Source organism: Haliotis asinina, chromosome 6, assembly GCF_037392515.1.
Source record: "Haliotis asinina isolate JCU_RB_2024 chromosome 6, JCU_Hal_asi_v2, whole genome shotgun sequence".
In the NCBI taxonomy this organism is placed as follows: domain Eukaryota; kingdom Metazoa; phylum Mollusca; class Gastropoda; order Lepetellida; family Haliotidae; genus Haliotis; species Haliotis asinina.
Window position 1 is genome coordinate 45,286,228 of NC_090285.1, and position 15,755 is coordinate 45,301,982.

At 41.2% G+C, this 15,755-nt stretch overlaps 1 protein-coding gene across 1 annotated transcript in view; it reads left to right on the forward strand.

The window, feature by feature from the left end:
* The window catches only part of LOC137286166 (mediator of RNA polymerase II transcription subunit 14-like), a 34,859-nt gene extending 19,486 nt beyond the window's left edge, over positions 1-15,373 (forward strand). Inside the window, exons 27-41 of the mRNA XM_067817846.1 lie at positions 37-174; positions 585-676; positions 1,184-1,330; positions 1,783-1,857; positions 2,252-2,328; positions 2,977-3,094; positions 3,988-4,248; positions 5,177-5,219; positions 9,776-9,967; positions 10,333-10,559; positions 10,783-10,906; positions 11,149-11,210; positions 11,545-11,652; positions 12,842-12,976; positions 13,460-15,373. Of these exons, the coding sequence (XP_067673947.1) occupies positions 37-174; positions 585-676; positions 1,184-1,330; positions 1,783-1,857; positions 2,252-2,328; positions 2,977-3,094; positions 3,988-4,248; positions 5,177-5,219; positions 9,776-9,967; positions 10,333-10,559; positions 10,783-10,906; positions 11,149-11,210; positions 11,545-11,652; positions 12,842-12,976; positions 13,460-13,771 (2,111 nt within the window). The 3' untranslated portion in view covers positions 13,772-15,373. The remainder of the gene's footprint in view (positions 1-36; positions 175-584; positions 677-1,183; positions 1,331-1,782; positions 1,858-2,251; positions 2,329-2,976; positions 3,095-3,987; positions 4,249-5,176; positions 5,220-9,775; positions 9,968-10,332; positions 10,560-10,782; positions 10,907-11,148; positions 11,211-11,544; positions 11,653-12,841; positions 12,977-13,459) is intronic.
* The last annotated feature ends 382 nt before the right edge of the window (positions 15,374-15,755 follow it).

Consider the following 15,755-nt stretch of genomic DNA (forward strand, 5'->3'; position numbering starts at 1 on the left):
TAGGTCAAGTTGATTTATGGATGTGATTGTCTGCAGGTAACCTACAGCGAGTGACTCTCAACCTTGACCTAAGTGGGGACAATGTCCAGAAGACTGTCACAGACCTCAAGGATGAGTGGAGCGCCATGGGCCATCTGTACAGTGCTGTGCAAGAGTTTGTAGAACTCTATAATGGTATGTTTTCGGAGTTTTCTTACAGAGCATGAAGTGTAACTACACATCCAAAGATATGTAATTCAATAAGGGAGGGATAAACTTAACTTTAGGTTCTGATGTTTTCGTGTCCAGTGTTTTTGAAGGTTTGATCAGTGACTGATAATGAATGTAATGGAGGTGACAGTTATCTCCCCTTGTCATCTAAGCACATTTCAATAGATGATAGCTTTTGATTTGATTTATCTTCATGAATACGTCACTTGGTCATATTTTATGGAATCACTTTGCACTGAGTTATGTAACAGAACTAGCTATGAGAATTGAGGAACTGGTATATACTATTGCCAGTCCTGGACTATTACCTAGTGACCTGTCCTACTCAGTGGTGTTGCTGGAGACTGTACTGAAATGTCCTTGTGTTGTGTCAGATCCCCGGACAGGCCTACAGCTACAGTGTGATGTCCGATCCTACAACTACCGCAGGCTGACACTGGCGTATGGACCCACAAGAAGCAGTATTGTGAGTTCCTCTGATTCTATAACCTTCAGTGTTATAACATTATGGGTGAAAACTTGTTCCCTGCTTTTGGATTAAAAACTTGTTTGAAGTTTTTCAATTTTGAAGTAATTGTATCTTGAAATATGTGTATCCTATGCGAAACATCATTAGTAGGATATAGTGTATACTTCCCAGAAAGATATGAATTCAAATGCTAGCTGGTCAGCTTGGTAATAACTGGTCTTATGAGATTGTGACATGTCGAATCTTGTGCTTTAGGAAAGGATTGTCATTATAGTGATGAATGAGGGATTCAAGTCACTTTGAGTCTATGATGTAAGTCTTGATTGCACAGCAGAGGGCCACAAGCAATGGTCTTGATAGTATATTTGCTGATTTTCTTACAACATTTTTGTGGCCTCCAGGGCATTTCATGTTAATCATCTAATGAAGCAATATGTTAATTGTATTCATCAGTGAGCATGTCAAGGCTGTGTTTGTGTATTGACCAGTCAAGCTTTTTCCTAGGTTACAGTCCAGTGGCGGTCAGATGGCAACTTCCACATCATGCTGGGGACTAGTGGTCAGGCCAGCACTGGCAACCCTCACATTGTCATGGCAACACAGCTTCAGGCAGACCTCAACACCAGCAGGTCGCTGGCAGAACTTGTCACAGTAAGTGGCTTATGACTTCACGTGAGTGAGTGAGTGAGTGAGGGAGGGAGGCAGGGAGGGAGCGCATGAGCGAGCGGAGTGGAGTTTTACACCACATTCAGCAATATTCCAGCCATCCTGACCTGGGGATTCTGGAATATGATAAAGAGTCCCTCCTACCTTCGCGTATAAAAACTGAGCGTCTTCATGGTTTCTGCTCACTGACCTTGTCGACTGTGGTGTCATTGTACCCTGATCCTGGGGCTTGTACTCATAAAAGACTTATTAATTGCTGCTGAGTGTGGCATAAGCAATATACAAAACAAACAGACATTTTTGGTTTGCTAGAGCTGACCATAATAGTGCATTATAAGTGTGTACATATAGCACTAATTTTTTGTTAGTCTTTGGCTGTTAGTGTGAGAGTATGACTTGTACCCGTGAATTATTTGAGTTTATTGTGCTTATTCTAGGTTCTAAATGAGACATGGTCCCCGATGACGTCCATCAGTAAACTGTCCACAGCTACAGTGATGGGAGTCACAGTGGTAAGTCTTCAAGTTTATTCTTTCAGCTACTTTTACCTTGACCACACCTCCTCTGATACATGAGTTGAGTCAACAGTTTATTAAACCTGCTCATCATTAGTTAGTAATGATAGAAAACATGATGTATCACAGAGTTTATTTTAGAAGCTTATTTTCCATGTTGTCGTCTTAAATTCATGAGTTATCAGGTGTATGCTGTGTCCTGTTTATCACCAGACAATGTTTGTTGAGCTCAAATGAAGCCTTAAAATGACCAATTTCTTGTATTTTAAACAGTTTCCTCAAAAAGCTAACAATTACCTCAATGTGCTCAAATGTTCAGTCTGGTTGTTTGGGTGAAAGACATCAGACGCCTTGCACTATATTTGTTATGAATCTTGTGCTTCATGTCTAGAACAACAAGCAGCCTGTCTCCACCTTCACCATCCTCCCACAGTCTTCAACACACGTCAGAATCGCCTTCCGAGGAGTGTATCCTTTCATAGCCTTGGGCTCAGAGATTCATCGTCTCTGAGTAGTCAGTTTATTAAACATCCATACTTAGTTTTCAGACCTGTTTGAATGATGTGACATTAAAAGTAAGTGTCCAGTCAAATTTTCATCTTAACTTCTATTGTTATTGTAAATATAAAGTGATATCACAGTAGCATGACCGTTATTTTTAGTTATATTGACTACATGCATAAGAGACACACCATCTAGTCAGAGGGTAGTCAGGAAAGCATCTTTTCAAATTAATAGATCCATTAAATATCAGTAGTAGCCTTTAGTTGGCTTTTGCAGTATGGATTCAGGTGAAAGGTTGTAATATATCCTATCATTGTCAGGAGAGTGAGTAAAAGAGTCTTGCTTTACGCCGCTTTCAGCAATATTCCATCTATATGGCAGCAGTCTGTAAATAATAGAGTCTGAACCAGACAATCCAATGATCAACAACATGAGCATTGATCTGCACAACTGGAACCGATGACATGTGCAACCAAGTCAGAGAGCCTGACCACCTTATCCTGTTAGTTGCCTCTTATGACAAACATAGTTGCCATTATGGGTCAGGAGAAATGGATGTGGACAGATGTTTAGAGCATGTGTCATTACCTAGTTGATCCTTAATGAAGACAGGTACTGTCTAGATGTACACTTCAAGAGTGGCAACATCGTGGCTGTGAGGGACGGAGCTTACAGTCTATTTGACACTAGCAAGGCTGTGGAAGGTTTCAACCCTGCCCAGGGACTCAAGGTAAGAGACCTGATATTACAACATTCTTATATTGGCTGCATGTGCCAGGGCCTTGTATTTCGAAACACTCTTAGCGCTAAGATAGTCGTAAGTTAATGTTAATGTATGGCACTTGCGACAATCTTAGCGCTAAGAGAGCTTCGGAAATCTAGGCTCAGGAAGCCTTGTTTGTAGTGACTCAGGCTATAAGGTGACATATGTTGCTTACTTTATTACTCCTGAACTTAAACATACAGTCGCCAATTCCTTTGCCATATCTGCAAGGAGTGGAAGGTCATAGTTCTATCCCATATCTGGATCACATGAAAAAGCATTGTAAATATTTGCTTCTTGTTACTCTCTGTGCTCAGTATTAAGGAGTTGAAACAAAGACTGGTCAGATGTCCATGTTAAAATGCGGTATGGTATCTCTGAGGCCTAAGGTAGCCTTCACACGACAAACCGAAGTCTGACAACACATGCTGTTAAGATTTCCAAAGTTGTCAAACTCTCGTTTTCACACATCACAAACATGTTGTCAAACTTTTGTCTGATTTCAGCGTCATGTCTCTATTGGTGCAGTGTTTAAGGGGTCGAGTTGACAACAAAAACATCTTGTGACAGTGATTGTTTTTTTCTTGACAACATTTCACATGTCAAACTCAAGTCTTCCAACACTGAATGTTTGGTGGAAAAGTTAATGGCAATAGAGCCCAATTCTATTTCTCGACAACAGTTAGACAACTCTGAAATCGGTGTTGATGGTGAGTTGGTAGAATGTTCACAGTCTTAGACATGAGTTGGAAAGCATGTGTTGTCAAACTTTGTTTGCCATGAAATGGCCGCTTAACACTTAAAACATTAAGGGCAATTAACAGGATGTTTCTCTTAGTCTTATGCTCTTTCTCTTAAAGGCGTTCCTGAATCTGTTCTACGACGAGAGTGTGATAGGAAGTCATGCTCGCCGCCGTTCCACCACAGATGATGACAACCCGCCATCTCCCATCGGCATGGATACCATGGACATAGGGTTGTACCAGAACCCCAGCGTTGGCTCCCCTGCTGTCAGACAGAGACAGGACGGGGCTGGGGGATTCCGCTTCCAGAACCCCATGACCCCTCCATCCAACCCCCATACCCCTGCATCTCCGGGAGTGTCCAGAATTCCAGCAGGGGTAAGGCTATTGTAGTCATTGCTGTTGGTGATGTTACTCAAATACTTCAATACACATGTGACATTTTGGAGTTGAGTGTGTTGTTTGAAGGACATATTAGCTTGTGGGATGTCAGGTGATGGCAGTGTTCATCCTACTGTAATCATAGTGCCGTTGTACAGTGTGATCTTACCGCTAAGGTGATTGTAACTCCCTTACTGTAGCATAGATTTATGTCTGTCTTAGTGCTAAGGTTGTTTTGAGCTTAAGTTTGTGAGATGTGAGGTAATTGAAGTTTTCACTCAATGTTTACAATGTGATGTATCATTCCTAATAGTAGTAGTACCTGTTTGTTCACGAAAAAACTTTGAAGGTGGTAGCATAACATCTTTCTTGAAACAAGATGTGGTATAGTTTGTAATTTCCTACCAGTTTATTAATGGAAACAGCCTGTTTTCAATGGGCAGTTCAAAGCTCTTATAACATGTGCTTGAGGGGAAGGGAGGTAACTCTTTCTTGTTTATTGTACTTTATGACAGAAGGAAAAAAGGGAGGGAGGGAGGGTAGAGTTATTAAAAAAGACTAGAATTTCATACACTGTTCGAATTCAAATTAGAAGTAAAGTGTTTCACGTTAATTAATTTAGAGTTTTGTTTGTGATGAGGAGCAACTAATGGGAGCAAGTGATGTGATTTGGATAACATGTTGTCTTATCCTAATTACATAGATCAATGCTCAAGGTGCCCTGACTTGATTATTTACTGATCACCACCATATAGTTGAAATATTGCTGAGTGCGGCATAAAACTAAACTTAATCACTCACTCATCAAAGGTCAACAGTCAAGACAATGTTATGAGTTCTCCCTGATTCACTAGAATACATTTGCAACTGAACCAGTGTTGAATGAGCTTGTATCTTTTTTTCACAAATCCATTATGTGTTCCAGGTGAACCCGTCGCCATCCACACTGATGGGCAACCCGTCGCCAGGTACCTTGTTGACCGGGGGCTCTCCAGGCAACCCCCACCTTCACGTCCCCTCCCCTTCTTCCTTCGTCCCTGCCCCCTCCCCACAATCCCTGGGCATTCACATGCAGTCTCCAGCAGGTTCCTTCATCAGCCCAAGTAAGCAGATCTTTGTCTGACTTCTCCGCTGGTTGCTGCTTCGGTCATTGTCATGTACGCCACCAGCTTTAACTGCCACCACCGCCATCGCTACACTTGCTTAACTCCCAGGTCCACACATAACGATCACTTGTCTGCATTCTCATGTTTTACTTCTGACAGATTTGTTCACAAACCTTAAACTACCTCTGTTGAAAATCTGTCATGTCATAGTACAGGAACTCTGTCATGAGTCATGTATCTCTGTACTCTGTTTAAATTGGTAGGTCAGATTCATTATGATATGGTTAAAATATTGGCCTGGTGCATGTAGGGTTGACTAGAATAAGGTGGACGTTACATTTGATTCATAAGGACTTGGTATGATCTGATGCATTGAAGGGTGTGATGATTGTACTTTCAAAGTGATGTAACCATGAGGTGCGAGTGTTCACCTATCACACTGATGGTCCAGGTTCAAATCCTCATGTAGGTAAGGTGGGCAGACATGGAAAAAAGATTTAATGAACCTATTTAATTATGGATCATATTTGGATTCTTCTAGCTAATGGGACGGTGGGGTAGCTAGTAGTCAAAGTGTTCAGTCGACACACAGATTCCCCACATGAGAACACTGTGTAAAGCTCAAAGCTGATGTAGCTGGGATATTGCTGAAAGCGGCATAAAACTAAACTCACACAGTTAGTCTTCTAGTTGACATTCTGAAATCTCAAATTGCTAACTTAAAAACCCATAAAAACACGATGTTGCACACTTGTACAAAATACATGTCTGTCCCTACTATAGTTTCATGAACAACTGCTTCAAATGCTTCATTCTTTACAGTTAAGGCAATAGTGAGTGAGTGAGTGAGTTTAGTTTTACGTCGCACTTAGCAATATTCCAGCTATATGGCGACGGTCTGTAAATAATCGAGTCTGGACCAGACAATCCAGTGATCAACAACATGAGCATCGATCTGCGCAATGGGGAACCAATGACATGTGTCAACCAAGTCAGCTAGTCTGACCACCCGATCCCGATAGTCGCCTCTTACGACAAGCATAGTTACCTTTTAGGGCAAGCATGGGTTGCTGAAGGCCTATTCTACCCCGGGACCTTCACGGGTCGTTAAGGCAATAAACTAAATGCGGATGGCCCAGTCATTTATAGATAGTTTATAATCTGGCAGATCTGCTTTGAGGCTTTGAGGGTATTGGTTATACATGTATTAACAAAGGGTTAATGATGGTGTATTTCCCATATCTTTAAACTACATTATGTTGAACCATATTTTCTATATTTCATTGGCAAATAGAAAATTGTTTCAGTATCAACCTATTTATGGCATAATCTGTTTTCCTGGGAGTTAAGCAAGTGATAATTTGAGTTACTGTAAGTGTTGTCTTGGCTCAAATTTTGTTTCACATAATTTTTGTCATGTGAATGACATTAGCAAGCCGGAGCTGTGAGTGTTGCTGTAGGGTAACTGTGCTGACTTGTCATCTAGACTTGTGGAAGTCCAGGGATTGTGAGTGCACCCATCTGCATGCCTCTGTAGCCTTAGTTCAAATGATGTTTCTTTATAGACACAGTCTCACTGAAATCAGAAATTAATACTCACTGCAGCTACACAAAGATCCGAGGGCATCCCATACAGGTCACTTCAAACCATCTTTGTGAACTTTGACTGACCAATGAAATTGCTATCTCAAGATAGACATTAACCAATCAGCAAACAGCTTTCTGAATGTTATGGCAGAAGCTTTAAATTGCAGGCTTCAACTGCAGACAACGCTTTGTAATATATACAAGTTAGTAAACTTCTTGATTCAGAAAGAGGAATATGAACAAAATTAATTTCTTGAGCTTGTTTGGCAATAGTTTCCATGGCTATTGAAAGAGGCTTCAGTTTCAAATGTTTAACTGAAATGAAGACAAGATGATTTTGATGGCATCGTACAGCCCTTAAGGTGGCTTGCAATGTCAGAATTAATGCCTTGTATTAACCTTTATCAGGGTAAAGGTTAGTTATAGTTAGAAAATGTCTGATGTTCACATTCATGAACTTTAAGTTTAAATATTATGAAAGTTTGCATTCATTTGACCTGTAGTGTAATATCCTCATATCCGTGTGTAACAGTAGAGGGCACAACGTCTGATTTTAATGTGACTGTTTTAGTCAGTAACCAATTTTTGCATCTCATTTGAGATCCAGTGTTCAGTTTGTCCCTCGTTCTGAATGCCTGACTTACATCCAGACTGTCCAGTCTTCCTAACAGTATCATGACCTGCTTGATTATGTGCCATTATTCCCTGACATAGTGGATTGGTGCTCATAATTTCAACCACCGGTTTGCCTGGGTGAGACTGACTATTAAACAGTTACCACTAGGACTGGAATGATAAGGCGTTTATCTTTCCTTGGTTTATTAATACAAATTTTGCATATTTTTGTCCGTAATGAAAAAGAATTCTAAGGAGATCAGTAGTTTTAGCAAAATGTGTAATAATAACACAATAGTGTCTAAATAAACTCTTTATTTTTTTTTTACTTCAGGGACATTCATTATGTTATAAATATTTTTTTGTGCATTTCATTTTGAGCACTTGTGTTTTTTAGAAGAAGTTTGAAGTAAGTAAAACAAAAGAAACCTTTATAGTATCAGTAAATCCCATGTTTCACCAGCCTTTTAAGCTATTTCCAAATAATGTTAAAATGTAAGAAGAAAATGCACAATCCATCAGAAATAACTTAATGTGATTCATTTGAATGTACTTGCTCTTTAATGTAAGATAGTCAGATGTGAGAAATCGTTAATAATAATCAGAAAATGTTCTGGCTGAATGAAATAGTTCAGTTTTTCTGCTTGATAATTGTTCCTTTGAATGGGGATGCTTCATCTACAAATCCCTGAAATGAGAAACAGCCTAGCTATTCTCAAAATTTTTGCAGCTCTACAAAACTTCTTCAGTCATTCTTAACGCATTGGCAAGTTAAGAAGTCTTAGGGCTACAAACATTTTGAGAATAAAGGGCTCAGCTGATTAATATTTGCCTGAAGGTTTCTTAGTAAATCTCTTTGTATCAAGGGTTGTAGGTTCATCTTTGAGCACCAGCCCATCTCTTGATTGCATTGCCTGAGTAACAGTGGCTAATTCCACCTGATTTACAAAATCAGCTTTGTGATTAGTGAGTGATGTGCCATGAACCTTGAGCCTTGCACCTCAAGCCTTGAGTCTTGAGTCTTGCTCATAATGTTTGACTATGTATATAACTTTAATTGATATTGTTGTATTCAATGAAGTCAGTGCTAACAGACTTGTTATTTATTTGGTGACTGGTGCAACTCTTCACGTTGAATTTTGATGTTAGTGAATGCATGTTATGGAGCTACTGTGATGGCAGCATGGCTTTACATGCTGTGTAGGACCATGCTGGATCATGTTGGTGCTTGTGATGGCAGCATGGCTTTACATACAGGACCATGCTGGATCATGTTGTGCTTGTGATGGCAGCATGGCTTTACATACGGGACCATGCTGGATCTTGTTGGTGCTTGTGATGGCATCATGGCTTGACATACTGGACCATGCTGGATCATGTTGGTGCTTGTGATGGCAGTAAGGCTTTACATACTGGACCATGCTGGATCATGTTGTGCTTGTGATGGCAGCATGGCTTGACATACGGGACCATGCTGGATCATGTTGGTGCTTGTGATTGCATCATGGCTTGACATACAGGACCATGCTGGATCATGTTGGTGCTTGTGATTGCATCATGGCTTGACATATTGGACCATTCTGGATCATGTTGGTGCTTGTGATGGCAGCATGGCTTGACATACAGGACCATGCTGGATGGTGTTGTGTTGTCTGGCTGTCAGACTGTTTGTTGTCACCTCAATATGGTTTTGTGTGTTTCAAGTTCAGCTTTATGTTTAAGATCATGGGAGGTTTCAAAGGTTTTAAAGTAAATTGCCTAAAGTTGATATAATTGATAGTTGAAATCGTTGGACTATCATTCACAAATTATGAGACCCGTGAAGATCCGAGTAAGATTTGGTCATCAGCCACCTATGCTTGTCTTAAGAGGCGACTAACAGGATTGGTGACTTGGTTGACGTCGTCATATCCCAGTTGCATAGATCACTCCTCATGCTATTCATAACTGGATTATCTGGTCCAGACTTGCTGCCATATAGTTGAGATATTGGTGACTGTGGCATTGAATAGCAAACCAGCCATAAATTACGTTGTGTGTAAAACGTAAATATGACCAAGAACTTGATACCTTTTTTATGTGTTGGCTATGCTTGAATCATATAGAAGTAGTGACATTGTTGCTGTGAGAGACTTTTGTTGTAAGCAGCAAAACATAATCCAGCACAATCCGAGATGAGTCCCTCCATGTACCGTGTTGCTGTTTCTGTGTATTAGGTATGGTGGAGGGTGGGTCACCTTACCCCAGCTCCAGCCTGGCAATGCCGTCCCCCAATCCCCGGAACTGGCCAGGCTCCCCTTCAGTCCAGGGACCAAGTCCGGCATCACACCACATGGTGGCATCCCCAGGACACCCTGCTCTCCACTCCCCTCAGACACAACACAAGGACTCTGACCACAAGACATCAGGTGAGGACCCTGATCTGGTTTGTCTGGTCCAGACTTCATTATCTGTTGAATTTAATATTTGAAGAAATGTGTATTAATGATTATATTCATGTAGGCGATATTAACTCTTGGTTTAATGGCTTGTTCTAGTCATTCTGGTCTTAGTTCCTTGTTCTAGGGTGAGTCTATGAGGTCATTGTGTTAGGAAATAGGGACACACAACTAGTTAAAAAAACACATGCATTCTGGTTTTGAGAGATGACTTGAGTAACCTTTCAAACCATCAGATCTGTTATTTAGAAGAGGAACCAGTCTATGTTTCAGTATGTCAAACAAAAAGTTCAAATTGTCAACAGACAATTTCTCATTCGATCCTTTATCAACAGTTGTCAGTCCACCATCCCGGATGCTGCCCCAGAGGTCATGGGCGGCGTCTGTGCCGACTCTGTTGTCCCATGAGGCATTCAGCAACCTGCTGACCCCCAATACAATGCCGACCTCCTCCGTAGCCATCCCAGGGATGCAGCCACTGCCAGCATCCCCCATTGAGAGGTTCTTCGGCTGTGTGTATATGCGTCGACACCTGTCACGCCAGATACAGAGTGATGACAGTGTATGTATGACAATGACTTTAATCTGGTAATGAGCTTATGAACCACAATCGCTGACAAGAAAGTATGAATAACATCACCAATAACTATTATAAAGAAGTCTATGGAACCAGTTGTTTGAAGTTACACATCCAACTTTTAAATTCAAAGATCTTATAAAGAATTTTGTTTTTTACTGAAACTGGTGTTGGAAACTAATTTTTGAAATTGTATTCTTGATTACAGTTGACAGCCCTGCCGTTCAACGAGCCAGGAGTAAATGTGTTTAAGGGAGAGAGCCTACAGTACAAAGTGAGCATGAATCAGGCTAACCTGCAGACTCTACAGATGAAAGCCTTCCCCACACAAGGTTAGTGAAGGCCTGGTCAGAGTTGGCGGAGACACTGCTTTCAGCAGGTAGTTGTTCAGAGCTATTTTGGACTTCCCTGACACTTCAAACACACATGACATATATGACTGATATACTGATGACAGGAACAAACAAACTTACTAAGTAACTCATTCTCTTATTCACACTAGGCTTATACTGTGACACATGTTGATTTGAGCGAAAGTGTTGACAGAATGATGAGACAGTTGTTTCACTTACAGACTGCAAAGACCCTTGGGCACCAGAAGAGCTGCAGATTTTGGAGAAGTTCTTTGAGCTGAAGGTATATGTCACTGATGGCAATTTTCTGCAGATCTATGCATTTCCACAGATTTTATTTCAAACTCTAAATCTTGTGAATCTTCTGAACCCCCATTCAATGATACAGTATTAAGTTTTCAGCTAAAAACCGATCTTCCTGTTGCCATCTTTGTAATGTGCATGTACTGGTTAGTGACTTGGTCGTCCAACTACTGCATAGACTTCAGTGTAGCAGAATAACAAATATGCTTAAAATCACTGTGCTGTACTTCTGTCTGTGATACATGAAGCAGCAGCAAGTGGAAGTAGTACAGTGACCATGGCATGTTGATGTCTGATTCACTATCTTCCCACAGGTTGCTGGTCCTCCGTACAAGATCAATGCCTTGACAGCTTTCAGTCGTCTCCTGGGAGCACCGACCCTCATCTTGAAGGACTGTATCCAGATCATGAGGATGGAGCTGGTAAGATGTTATACATGTCCTTCTCCATGGGCTGTAGGTTGCCTTAGATTGTCTGAGGGTGGAGCTGGTGTGATATTGCACATTTGCTTGTACAAGGGCTGTAGGTTGCCTTAGATTGTCTGAGGGTTGAGCTGGTGTGATATTGCACATTTGCTTGTACAAGGGCTGTAGGTTGCCTTAGATTGTCTGAGGGTGGAGCTGGTGTGATATTGCACATTTGCTTGTACAAGGGCTGTAGGTTGCCTTAGATTGTCTGAGGGTGGAGCTGGTGTGATATTGCACATTTGCTTGTACAAGGGCTGTAGGTTGCCTTAGATTGTCTGAGGGTGGAGCTGGTGTGATATTACACATTTGCTTGTACAAGGGCTGTAGGTTGCCTTAGATTGTCTGAGGGTGGAGCTGGTGTGATATTACACATTTGCTTGTACAAGGGCTGTAGGTTGCCTTAGATTGTCTGAGGGTGGAGCAGGTGTGATATTGCACATTTGCTTGTACAAGGGCTGTAGGTTGCCTTAGATTGTCTGAGGGTGGAGCTGGTGTGATATTACACATTTGCTTGTACAAGGGCTGTAGGTTGCCTTAGATTGTCTGAGGGTGGAGCAGGTGTGATATTGCACATTTGCTTGTACAAGGGCTGTAGGTTGCCTTAGATTGTCTGAGGGTGGAGCTGGTGTGATATTACACATTTGCTTGTACAAGGGCTGTAGGTTGCCTTAGATTGTCTGAGGGTGGAGCAGGTGTGATATTGCACATTTGCTTGTACAAGGGCTGTAGGTTGCCTTAGATTGTCTGAGGGTGGAGCAGGTGTGATATTGCACATTTGCTTGTACAAGGGCTGTAGGTTGCCTTAGATTGTCTGAGGGTGGAGCTGGTGTGATATTACACATTTGCTTGTACAAGGGCTGTAGGTTGCCTTAGATTGTCTGAGGGTGGAACTGGTGTGATATTGCACATTTGCTTGTACAAGGGCTGTAGGTTGCCTTAGATTGTCTGAAGGTGGAGCTGGTGTGATGTTACTCACATGCTGCCATGATAAAGGCGTGTTGTCCCAGATATATTACCTACAAGCTTCCATTATATGGTTGTTCATCATCCTAAACATCGTACTGCAAAGTGATTATTACTGGATGTATGGCTGACTGTTTTTGAAAACTCCATCCGCAGTCCCATTACTGTTTTTATCCTGCAGATGCCTGACCGTAACTTGAAGTGGTCAGTTCAGTGGTGCCTGACCATCCCTCCAGGTACCGGCCACATCATCAATGCCCCAGCTGGTACCCCAGCCATTGTCATCAACCTCGTCAAGGGCAAGATGGTGCTCATGGTTGGTAGATTTCTCTTCTTCGTTGGGCATTTAGGGAAAGGTAATATCCTAAAGTATGTTTGATTGCAGCAAGTACTTGAGATATGTACAAGTTTAACTGGAAAGAAATGCTAGTCTTATACTTGGCAACTGTGAGATGAAGGAAAACAGGAATGGAAAACAATTTTAGTCATTTTTTTAGATGAGTCAGTGTCTCTCCATGTATTCATGATCAATACAGGTAAGTACTGGTGAGTGTTGTGAATTCTGAAAATTGCCATTCTTAATGAGTTCCTGGAGACTTTTTTGTACTGCTTGATTGACAGAACATTGTATCCCAATTGCGTAGATCGATGTTCATGCTGTTGATCACTGTTGACGTCCAAACTCAATTTTTTGCATATGACTGAAACATTGCTGAGTGTTAAAACTAAACTCACTCACTCACCAATTCAGTCTGTGACACAATGGTAAGACTGTTAATTTATGTTGTTTTGCTTATAGTTGCAGCTTACACGTCTGAACCTATCATTGCCGCTTGGGAAAGAGCCACCATCGCTGATCATCCCACTGTTCTATGACATTGGCTCCAACACTGTCACCCACCTGGACATCCGCAACACCACTGGTCAGCAGCAACAGCAGGTGATGCCCAACACACCTCACAGTCAGACCATCTCAGCAGTCAACATGATGCTGAAGAGATACATGGACATGAACCCCAACTCTGCTCACTGTGTCATCTTCCCAGCCCTGCAGGAACTCATGGTCAACCTGGTGCTGCCAGTACAGAACCTTCCTCATGTTGGCCATTAGAGGACCATTGTATGGGAAGTGTCATCAGTGACCTGGGTCACCTTCCCAGCTCTGCAGGAGCTTATAGCGCAGCTTGTACAGAACTCGCCTCATGTTGGCCATTAGCAGACCATTGTACGGGGGCTGTTGTCAGTGACCTGTGCCATTTTGGCTGTATAGCTGACGTTTTGGTTTAGGCTGGCATTGTTAACGAGGTTTATACAGGCCAGGGACGGTCTAGTGGCTAAAGCACTGGCTCATCCAATGATCTGGGTTTGACTGCCGCAAAGGGTTCAATGTGTGAAGCCCATTTCTAAGGTCCCCCGCCGTGATATTGCTGAAATGTTGCTAAAAGCGATGTAAAACTAAACTCAGTCGCTCACTCACTTATGCAGGACATTAGCTGACCACTGACTGAGAATTGGTAACCTGCTGGTTGACCTTTAAGTGACTTCTGTTCAGGTTTTGTGTGTTCCTGAAAACTGATTCAGGCTCACTGAAGTTGATGATAAACATAACTTTGGAGCATATATCTTTGTGCTACAGATGACATAACACACTACAGGACTGCCAACTGTATGGTTTCCATGTTCAACACAGACCATCACCTGTATCATTACTGGATGAGACACAAATAGCCATGAAGTCTAAAGTTCCAGGAGTTGCATCCCTTAGGGTGTGCCTGAATCTTATGATTGTGGTTGAATCTGACATACATCATGATCATGTTTCTTGGTTTGCAACACTACACCCGTACTTAAATGTTTTACTGAAGTTTTCAAAGTCTAAGTGTCGTTTTTGGCTCATCTCCCACATCATTACCAATCAATTCTGATTTAACTGAAATATTGTTGAGGGTTGTTGAAACTAACTCTCACCAAACTGCAAGACATATTGTTTTGTTTAGGGTTGAAGGTCCAGTCATCAGTAATGCTGGTTTGGGCCTCATGCTGATACTCACCCGTCATGTCATGGTGATTGGCAAACAGATGCACATATTTTTGGTAATAATCATGTCAAACAAGGATTTTCATGTGTAACTTTATGGACATTGTAAAGGTGTTTCGTGAAGCTTGAGAGGAATGAAGCAGACAATTTTGATTTATGAAAATGTCTTGTCCTTTATGTGCAGAAGATCTGATTCTGGTCATTTTCAAGGTGTCTTTTCTCAATGGTTTGTGTTTTGTTGATGTATAAAGTTATATTTGATATAATGTCTACCAACCTTCATATTCATTGAATTCTGTCACTGTTCATGAAAATGAAAATAATTATTTACATAGCTGTGGTTTGTTTATACAAAGCAGTGATAAAACTACTGGATAATAAACTACTCCCTTCTGCTTTATACTGCTATTATTGTGCTCCAGACCTGGGCTAATGTTTTTCACCAATTCAGCTTCTCACATGCTGACAGATGGTTATGTTACAGAAATACTGGACAAATGACCAGTAGCATAACTCACTAACTGTTCTAGGGTAGTGATGGCTTGGAAATAGTCCTGTCAAGCAAGACAAAACAATGATTGATACAATCTGCAATATGACATTGTTGAACATGGTGATTTCCTGTATTTTTGCCAGTATGTAGTGTTTCGAAAATAAATCAAAAGTGATGTCTTATCAGTATGTCTATGGTGAATGTTCCCTCCAACCATTTCCAAGTTTAAATCAATTGCCATTGAAAAACTTGTCAAAACACAACCAAATCTCAATGAAGATAATCGTGCATGAATGTATTGCGATTCATGTTGTTATCAAGTTCAAGTTGTTATCCGTAAACGTGTCATGTATTCTAAATAACTACTGAGGATGTTTTCTGAAAGGAAAAGAACCGCTGACATAAATACTCGCTATGTTTTAATCAAAAATGACTTTTTGTGGTTCTAAACCGTTATGGAATGATATGTTTTGCGTGTGCATGCGGTTGAATGGGTTGCAGAATAGACTAAGGCTTTAGCACCGTACTAGATATAAAGCAAATCTGGAACTTCATGGAATCTGA